Source organism: Saccostrea cucullata, unplaced genomic scaffold (genome assembly GCF_032062105.1).
Source record: "Saccostrea cucullata isolate Sc308-1 unplaced genomic scaffold, CSIRO_AGI_Scuc_v1 ctg1348, whole genome shotgun sequence".
NCBI classification, from domain to species: Eukaryota; Metazoa; Mollusca; class Bivalvia; order Ostreida; family Ostreidae; genus Saccostrea; species Saccostrea cuccullata.
Window position 1 is genome coordinate 77,624 of NW_026940008.1, and position 10,917 is coordinate 88,540.

General features: G+C 36.1%; 1 protein-coding gene across 1 annotated transcript; it reads right to left on the reverse strand.

The window, feature by feature from the left end:
* Nucleotides 1-2,175: 2,175 nt before the first annotated feature.
* On the reverse strand, nt 2,176-7,193 carry LOC134254452 (uncharacterized). The gene is made up of 4 exons (XM_062736963.1): nt 7,047-7,193; nt 6,694-6,864; nt 6,178-6,262; nt 2,176-3,602 (listed from the first exon to the last, which is right to left on the reverse strand). The coding sequence occupies exons 1-4, from the start codon at nt 7,160-7,162 to the stop codon at nt 2,553-2,555; spliced, it is 1,422 nt and encodes a 473-aa protein (XP_062592947.1). The 5' UTR covers nt 7,163-7,193; the 3' UTR covers nt 2,176-2,552.
* Between the last annotated feature and the right edge of the window lie 3,724 nt (nt 7,194-10,917).

The following is a 10,917-nucleotide window of genomic DNA, read 5'->3' on the forward strand; positions in this document are numbered from 1 at the left end:
GTTAAATTTGGGTCGGCCATTTTGGCCCCACCCTAGCTCCGGGGGTCATGATTTGAACAAACTTGAATCTACACTACCTGAGAATGATTCCACATGAGTTTCATCTTTCCTGGCCCAGGGGTTCTTGAGAAGAAGATTTTTAAAAAACTTTTCCTATATATTCCTATGTAAAACTTGGGTCGGCCATTTTGGCCCCACCCTAGCCCCGGGGGTCATGATTTGAACAAACTTGAATCTACACTACCTGAGAATGATTCCACATGAGTTTCATCTTTCCTGGCCCAGTGGTTCTTGAGAAGAAGATTTTTAAAGATTTTTCCTATATATTCCTATGTAAAACTTGGGTCGGTCATTTTGGCCCCACCCTAGCTCTGGGGGTCATGATTTGAACAAATTTGAATCTACACTACCTGAGGATGATTCCACATGAGTTTCATCTTTCCTGGCCCAGTGGTTCTTAAGGTAAGGGTTGCGACTCCCTTCAATATTTAATTTTTCAGTAATGTACACATGTTATACATCAATCTGTTTAGGAAGATAATCTGAATCATTGAATAAGAATTTCATAAAGTTTGCCCGCACAGTTTTTGGGGGAAAACATGTAAAATTTAAGGGTTTTCATATTTTTCTCATTTTCATATTTTAAATTTAAAAATTGATATATTTTATGAAGTGTCATAAAAAAATATTAAAATTGGCATGGATTCCATTTACAATTAAATAATAAATAATATTTTTTATTTTCACCTTTGAAAATACAAGAATTTTAGTTAAAAACAGCATTTTCCCATTTTTCTTCATAAAATTGAACCGTTGCTATGGCAACAAACAGGCAAAATTAACCATTTTACTCATCTACCGATTTCACCAAAATCCATAAAATTGTTAATTGCATTATTTTAATTATACTCGCCTAAAAAATGATGTATGTCCCCAACTTCGTTTCCATGGAAAAAAGGCTTTATAAGGTGTTTTCCTCATAAAAATTACGCCTTTTTTTTTTGGATTTTCAAAGAAATCATTGAAATCATTACATCAAAGTGCACTTGTCCCAAAATTTTACATAACATTAGTTGTCTGTAGAATCAATATAATAATTCTTATCACTAAACAGTTTTTTTGTGTTACTAAATCAAGATTATCTTTTAAGACCAAGGAATACTTAATGGTGTTGGAATGGTTAATTTTCAGAAGTATACACATATGCTTCAAAGATCATTAAACATGTATTTACTCAGCATTGTTGCTAAAGAAATTGCTGCTGTTGGAAAAACAATTCTGTTAAATCCTCTTCATGACCAGTAGCCATGATGAGTAATAAAACAATTAAATCAAAAAATAACAAAAATCCTTTGTTCACTAATAAACCGCGGGAAAACCACTGCTGCTTAAAATAACCACGTCTGCACTGAAGCCCAGATAAAAGCGCACTGAGGCCAGATAGGCTAGCGCTATCTCATGTGGTTCTGTAATGAACTGGACAGTGATGAAGTAGAACTACAAGTATTAACAAATAACAATGGACCATTTGAAATGCACTTAGCTCACTTTATTTGGTTTACATAGCAAATTAATATTTCTGAATTCGTAGAAACTCTAAATTTTGCTAAGATAATGTGAACTGTTATGAATTTGACAAGAAATGGGAAAAAATTAACAATGTTACAACTTGACACATATATAAATATTCCCTTTGCATTATGAATGAATATCTTGTAACAACATCTATGAAATACATGTATTCATGTAATAGTCAATCACCAATGTATCACATAACCTTTCTTCTTTCATCTTTATGAAAATTAAGAAAGCAAATGATGAAAAGGATATTAAAATGTGAATATATATATATCCTCAACAAAAAAAGAAACGCATATTCAAATTAGATATGAGAATATTCAGTTTAACCTTATTTTATCAAAAGTGATTTTAGAGTGTGTTAATTGTGATAAAAATCAAGCATGCCCTATGTTGCAAATTGAAAAGTCAAATTAATGTCATTTTCAACACCCCCAAATTGAAGAGGCTATGCAACCTGTTCTTGGTCTGTCATTTGTGTTCTTAGCGGGTGGCGACGAACGTTAAAATGCTGCAAAGCTGATTAATGTACACTAAATTCAGTTGCAACCTCCTGTTGCATAGTTCCATTTAGCATCATAGTTAGCCCGCGTTGCATTCATCTTTGTTAAGGCGTGACATTGCAACATCAACATTGTTATAAAAATTTAAATATGGGTTTAATTATAGGAGTGTTTATTGTTTCTCTAAATCCAAAATATCAATGAAAATAGACCACTGATTTACAAGAAATCTTGAAAAACACTATTTTCATAAACATAATTATTCAAGGGAAATTACTCAACACTTTAGGTTTAAAACCCTATGTTGTCCTTTAATTATATCACAGGTATCCAATGATAAAAAAAGGTAGTTGTTTCATATACTTTTTCAAAATTTCTTTGATGAGTGAAACAATATGCGTTTCTTTTTTTGTTGAGTATATGTACAATAATAGTCAATAGCTAGACCTTTTTGTCATTCAGTTGTGAATGTCACTCTTCTTTCTCCAGAAATCCCACAAGAGATGACAAATATTTTGTTGTTAAGTGCACTTTATGACTATTCAATAGCAATTTCAGTCCATGGTTTCTTGTATGAGCAAGTCTTAAATGAAATGGAGTAACACCACTCCTTGCCAGCTTTGATACGGCCGCTACAGATATGCACTTTTGTTGTAATAGCTCTGTGTATTTACTTTTAACCTCATGAAAACCTATGTGATAGAGATCATTGTCTTTGACTTCTTTTTCTAACTTTTCCGTAAATAACACAGTCAGGACGCGGACATCTTCTTTTGCATCATGTGCATGGTAGGTGCAGTTGATGACTTTATTAACTAGGTTTTCCTGCTTGTAATTGCCAACCTCTGATTTTGCGAAGACTCTTTTTGAAATTTTTAGAGTGTCTACAAATCCCACCACATGTTTTGAAAATACTCCCAACAAATTAAATTCTCTCAGTCGGTTCGTAAGAATAGGAATGTCAAAGCTGCAAGCATTATGCCCAACAAGCACTGGATTCTGAATTTTCTTCATGTACTCCAAAAAGTCTAAAAGGGCCTCCTGAATAGGCTTGGCACTTACTTGGTTTCCTCTGTGGATCATGGTCTTTGTATCCCAGTTGTACAGTATTCCATTTACAGAAGAGGCCTGGTCAGTAATTCTACAGCGAGGTTGAACATAAACGTTGAAATCTCCAGCTGCTATCTGCAAAATATCACAGTTCCTTCCCCTACCTGTTGTTTCAATATCAAATGTGATATACTGAAAGGAATTTTCTGTTGGTAGTGTCAATCTTTGTGGAATTTCTGTTGTCTGATTTGATTCGTGCTCTTGAGTTGTTTCAACAAATTGGGAATATGTTGTACCTTCATGCATTTCTTTTGTGGCCTCTTTACTGCTCTTCTTTATCTTCTTAACGAGACGTTTTCTCTTTGCTTGAAAACACATAGCCTTGGCTTTCTGCAATTTTCTTTTTGCAGCAATTTTCCTTGCAACCTTCATTGTAAACTCTCCAGGTGATAAACCAACAGCTTTGTTTACCTATAAGCAACAAGAGGCCCATGGGCCTTATAGGTCACCTGAGCATTATGCAACAACTTTCCAGCGATTTAATTCGATTAATGTTTTAAGCAAGATGCTATGGCATTTACAATTTTGAAAGAGGCACCATTTGATCATCATAACAATACACTTAGCAGTTGCTTAGTTTGTTTACTTAATACCCATAGGCAGGGTGGGGGAACAAAAAATGCATTTCAAGTAATCAGTAATATTCAGCAATAATCAGTAATGCCCCTATCACACATGAACCCCTGACCCTTAGGCCTAGATCCACACATTGCACAATTTTTGAAAAGGCACCCTTGCTTTTCAAAAATATTTGATTAATACCAAGGAGCAGATCTCAAACAATTCATCCAGTTTCAGTATTTAAGTACACCCCCTCCTATGGTACCCCTGACCCTGGGGCCTTGAAATTCACAATTCTGGAAGATTAGGGTCCTTGCTCATCATAACTACATAGGTAGTTCATCTGCTTAATACCCAAGAGCAGAGAAGAAAATTTTCAAAGATTTAAAGTATTTTCACTATATAATCAATAGAGCCCCACCCTATAACTAGAACCCCTGACCCTAGGGCCATAAAATCAAAATTTTGGAAGAGTTATTCTTGCTCATCATAACTATGTACTTAGTTTATTTAATTCCTAGGAGCAGAAAAGAATTTTTTTCAAAGAATTCATGTATTTCCATTATATAATCAATAGAGCCCCACCCTAACACTAGAACCCCTGACCCTGGGGCCATAAATTTCACATTTTTGGTAGAGGCACTCTTGCACATCATAACTATGCACTTAGTTAGTTTATTTAACACTCAGGAGCAGAGAAGAAGATTTTCAAAGAATTCATGAATTTTCACTATATAATCTATAGAGCCCCGCCCTAACACTAGAACCCTGACCCTGGGGCCATAAAATTCACAATTTTGGTAGAGGCACTCTTGCTCATCATAACTATGCACTTAGTTAGTTTATTTAATACCCAGGAGCAGAGAAGAAGATTTTCAAAGAAATAATGCATTTTCACTATATATTAATTTAGCCCCACCCTAGCACTAGAACCCCAGACCCTGGAGTCATAAATTTCACAATTTTGGTAGAGGCACTCTTGCTCATCATAACTATGCACTTAGTTAGTTTATTTAATACTCTTTGTATTTATAGGAGCAGAGAAGAAGATTTTCAAAGAAATAATGCATTTTCACTATATACTAATTTAGCCCCACCCAAGCACTAGAACCCCTGACCCCGGGGTCATAAATTTCACAATTTTGGTAGAGGCACTCTTGCTCATCATAACTATGCACTTAGTTAGTTTATTTAATACCCAGGAGCAGAGAAGAAGATTTTCAAAGAATTCATGAATTTTCACTATATAATCTATAGAGCCCCGCCCTAACACTAGAACCCCTGACCCTGGGGCCATAAAATTCACAATTTTGGTAGAGGCACTCTTGCTCATCATAACTATGCACTTAGTTAGTTTATTTAATACCTAGGAGCAGAGAAGAAGATTTTCAAAGAAATAATGCATTTTCACTATATACTTATTTAGCCCCACCCTAGCACTAGAACCCCTGACCCCGGGGTCATAAATTTCACAATTTTATATATAATCTATAGAGCCCTGCCCTAACACTAGAACCCCTGACCCTGGGGCCATAAAATTCACAATTTTGGTAGAGGCACTCTTGCTCATCATAACTATGCACTTAGTTGGTTTATTTAATACTCAGGAGCAGAGAAGAAGATTTTCAAAGAAATAATGCATTTTCACTATATACTTATTTAGCCCCACCCTAGCACTAGAACCCCTGACCCAGGGGCCATAAATTTCACAATTTTGGTAGAGGACTCAATGCTGGTTACAATCATGCAAACAGTTTAACTGCTTGATGTCCAGGAGTAAAGAAGAAGATTTTTAAAGATTGCATTAATTTTAGTGGTTTTTGCCCCACCCCCCAGGCCCCAGGGGGGCAGGGACCATGAAATTCATAATTTTTGTTCCCCTTCACCCATAAATGCTTTGTGCCAAATTTGGTTGAAATTGGTTCAGTGGTTGCAGAGAAGAAGCTGAAAATGTTCAAATGTTAACGCACGACGCACAACGCACGACGCACGACGACGGACGAAAACAGATAGCAATAGGTCACCTGAGTTTACTCAGGTGACCTAAAAAGAGAATTTAATTTGTTTACATGAACATGCATAAATATTTGTTCATACAAACAAGAAAGCTAGCAGATGTAACAAACTCTTAGCATTGATCTAAATCTTACTGTAACAAACCAATGTCTGTTACCAAGTCTTTACTGAACATGGCTGTGACCGTGCATTTGGAGGTGACCTTGACCTTATCAAGTATTGCATTTAAAACTTCATTTGTAGGGAAAGCCATCTAGTTATAATGCTAGTTGTTATTGTGAACATGGTGAAAATTTACACCTTAACTTGGTCAAAGTACCAACATAACTTTGGAAGTATTATATATAATCCTCCAAAGATTAGATTTTAATCAATACTTTATACTTGTTGCATGAATTTAGACACATGCCTTTGCTAAGTATCCCTGGCCCTCATTCTTCTGCAGTACAGATGCTGATATCCTTCCTCTCAGAGATTTGCTGGATCCAAATGACCTAGTGTAAGGTTTTTAAAACACATTAATTAACATAAATTATGTTTTAAATAATAGTCCAATCCACACTTTGCAAAAGTTGTTTTCTTGTGTCTGGTCAATCAAAAGGTAAATGGGGAAAAAAACATTGTTTCCGTTCTTAAGACACTACCAAACTACAAATTTTGAGGCATTATCAAAATGCAAAATGACAACTTACAGCTGTGGGAATTCAACAGTTTTTCCCCAAATGGCTATCAAGGGAAATAAGCTTAAAAAGTGTGGATTCAACTATTCATTGACAAGTTACTGGTACCAATTAATTAAAACATCTGTTGCATTAATCTAATTATTGATACAATTAAAAACATTAATGTCTCCATCTATATATACTTGAACATTACATGTATTTTTAAAGTATTATCAGAAACTGAGCAAGAGGATTATATTTACTTGTTTTTGGGAGCCTTTGTTGAGACTATGAAATTAAAATTCTCATTTGCTTGGGTAGATCCTAGGCTTGTTAACGAAGCAGCTCTTCCTTTCAGGTTTTCTATGACATCAGTCAGAGCATTCTTTAGATGAGGGCAAGTGAGAGGTTTTCCTTCTGGTAGACTACGATACCTGTCAAATTATTAAAAGATCTTATATCCACAGAAATTTCAACTATGTCTTTATTTGACAACAAGATTTGTTTTGCCTTCAGACTCTGGCAGCAGTTTCCCATGTCTTCCCCATTACCTCAGGACAACTGTTCCCTCATAGTCATGAAATAATTGTATACTGTTGAAGTAATAATTTTTTACCTGAACTGTGAAGGGTTCTTCAAAAAACTGCACCAGGTAACACACGCATTGGCACAGAGAGTGTGGTCGCCATATAGATGTGGGACTATTAGATCTAATGATGATTTCAGCTTCATTGTATCTTTTCCCTGACATTCCTTGATAGCATACATACACAGGGGCCTGTAACATACTGTATTTGATTTTACGTAATCACTGTATGTATACAAAAAGAGAGAGGGAAACAACGTCAACCCGAATTTACACAGGGTCGATCTCGGAAACGATTCGTGTTTTCAATAAAATACCTTGCAGTTAGTGAAATAATGCCTGGGATCATTCAGCAATGATCACTCTTTAATAACAAGAGGCCCACGGGCCTTATAGGTCACCTGAGCATTATGCAACAACTTTCCAGTTATTGAATTTGATTGATGTTTTAACTTAAGCCAGATGATATATGGCATTCACAATTTTGAAAGAGGCACCATCATAACAGTACACTTAGCAGTTGCTTAGCTTGGTTACTGAATATCCATACACAGGGTAGGGGAACAAAAATGCATTCCAACTAATCAGTAATATTCAGCAATAATCAGTAGTGCGCCTAACACTGTGACATAATCCCCTGACCCTAGGTCCACACATTGCACAAATTTTAAAAAGACACTCTTAAAATTGCCTATCAAAAAATAAATGAATGTTTTACGAATACAAAGAAGCAGATTTCAAACAATTAATTCATTTTCAGTATATAAGTAGAGCCCCCCCACCCCTGACCCAGGGTCCTTGAAATTCACAAATCTGCAAGATTAGGGCCCTTGCTCATCATGACTATATAGGTAGTTAATCTGCTTCATACCCAGAGACAGAGAAGAAAATTTTCAAAGATTTAATGGATTTTCACTATATAATCAATAGAGCCCCGCCCTAACATCAGAACCCCTGACCCTGGGGCCATAAAATTCATAATTTTAGAAGAGGCACTCTTGCTCATCATAACTATGTACTTAGTTAGTTTATTTAATTCCTAGGAGCAGAGAAGAAGATTTTCAAAGAATTCATGTATTTTCAATATATAATAAAACTAGCCCTGCCTTAACACCAGAACCCCTGACCCTGGAATTATAAAATTCACAATTTAGGTAAAAGCACTCTTGCTCATCATTACTATACACTTGGTTAGTTTATTTAATACCTAGGAGCAGAGAAGAAGATTTTCAAAGAATTCATGTATTTTTACTATATAACCTATAGAGCCCCCCCCCCCCCCCTCCTCAACACCAGAACCCCTGACCCTGGGACCATTAAATTTACAATTTTGGTTGAGGCACTCTTGCTCATCTTAACTATGGACTTAGTTTATTTAATACCTAGGAGCAGAGAAGGTTTTCAAAGAGTTCATGAATTATCACTATATAATCAATAGAGCCCTCCCTCAACACCAGAACCCTTGACCCTGGGGCCATAAAATTCACAATTTGGTAAAAGCACTCTTGCTCAACATAACTATACACTTAGTTAGTTTATTTAATACCTAGGAGCAGAGAAGAAGATTTTCAAAGAATTCATGTATTTTTACTATGTAATGTATAGAGCCCCGCCCTAACACCAGAACCCCTGACCCTGGGACCATAAAATTCACAATTTTTGTTGAGGCACTCTTGCTCATCATAACTATGCACTTAGTTAGTTTATTTAATACCTAGGAGCAGAGAAGAAGATTTTCAAAGAATTCATGTATTTTCACTATATAATCAATAGAGCCCCCCCTCCCCTCAACACCAGAACCCTTGACCCTGGGGCCATAAAATTCACAATTTTGGCTGAGACACTTTTGCTTATCATAACTATGTACTTGGTTAGTTTATTTAATACCCAGGAGCAGAGAAGAAGATTTTCAAAGAATTCATATATTTTCACTATATATAATCACTAGAGCCCCACCCTAACACCAGAACCCCTGACCCTGGGGCCATAAAATTCACAATTTTGGCTGAGACACTTTTGCTCATCATAACTATGCACTTAGTTAGTTTATTTAATACCCAGGAGCAGAGAAGAAGATTTTCAAAGAATTCATATATTTTCACTATATATAATCAATAGAGCCCCACCCTAACACCAGAACCCCTGACCCTGGGGCCATAAAATTCACAATTTTTGTTGAGGCACTCTTGCTCATCATAACTATGCACTTAGTTAGTTTATTTAATACCCAGGAGCAGAGAAGAAGATTTTCAAAGAATTCATGTATTTTCACTATATATAATCAATAGAGCCCCACCCTAACACCAGAACCCCTGACCCTGGGGCCATAAATTTCACAATTTTGGTAGAGACACTCTTGCTCATCATAACTATGTACTTAGTTAGTTTATTTAATACCTAGGAGCAGAGAAGAAGATTTTCAAAGAATTCATGTATTTTTACTTTTTATCTATAGAGCCCCGCCCTAACACCAGAACCCCTGACCCTGGGACCATAAAATTCACAATTTTTGTTGAGGCACTCTTGCTCATCATAACTATGGACTTAGTTGGTTTATTTAATACCCAGGAGCAGAGAAGAAGATTTTCAAAGAAATAATGCATTTTCACTATATATTTATTTAGCCCCGACCTAGCACTAGAACCCCTGACCCTGGGGCCATGAATTTCACAATTTTGGTAGAGGACTCAATGCTGATTACAACCATGCAAACAGTTTGACTGCTTGATGTCCAGGAGTAAAGAAGAAGATTTTTAAAGATTGCATTAATTTTAGTGGTTTTGGCCCCACCCCTCAGGCCCCAGGGGGGCGGAGATCATGAAATTCACAATTTTTGTTCCCCTTTAGCCATAGATGCTTTGTGCCAAATTTGGTTGAAATTGGTGCAGTGGTTGCAGAGAAGAAGCTGAAAATGTTCAAATGTCAACACACGATGGACGACGGACGAAAACGGATAGCAATAGGTCACCTGAGTTTACTCAGGTGACCTAAAAATATCATTGTGGTCATTTAAGAATTGTGTAAGTCGTGTTTTGCGGATCCGATATCCTGTCATGCAGTCGATGTAGTTTAAGTCGTCCACTCAAGTCGCTACACTTGCATGCAAGACTTAACGCGAGATGTGATTGGTCAATAGTGCTTTTCTAGAACAAATCTGACCAATCGGGCTCCGCCTTTTACCTATCATGGGTTTTTTCCAAAATGTCGTCTGTTCTAGGCTCGGGGCCTTGTTGTGAACGAAAAAACCACCGTATTTATTCAAATCGGAGAGGTTATACATTTTAATTGCAATTAACAAAAGAAAAAGATGATTTTCGTGAACGCTGGATCTTTAGTTGTGTTTTCCATCTCCGGAAAGACTTTAAAACTGGAGAAAATGTGTGAATTTTACCTCGTTTTAGTGGACGACTTAAAGTACGTCGACACGCACAAGTGAATATCGAGTTAGTATTACCCAACTTAAAGGCTATATAAATAAATAAGGTTTCTGTTTTATTAAATGATATTTATTGTAGTATGATTCTAGTTAAAATTTAATTCGCTGCATTGTTTTTTCTATGGAAAACGAAATATTTCCGAGATCGACCCTATGTAAATTCGGGTTGACGTTGTTTTCCTTTCTCTTTTTGTATACATACAGTGATTACGTAAAATCAAATACAGTATGTTACAGGCCCCTGTGCATACATAATGCACCTTCCTATGTAAGAAATAACATTCGGCTGCTTTAGAATTTTATATTTTTGACTCAGTTTATAAAGTTTTGATGTGATGCTTTTTTTTGTGTGGTTTGTGTCATCTTTCTTCTCCACAGTTGGAAAAATGGCTTGCAAACGGGACGTTGTCGTTGAATCGTTATCGCCATGGATTACGCTTATTGGATAACCAGTTTCTTCCATTT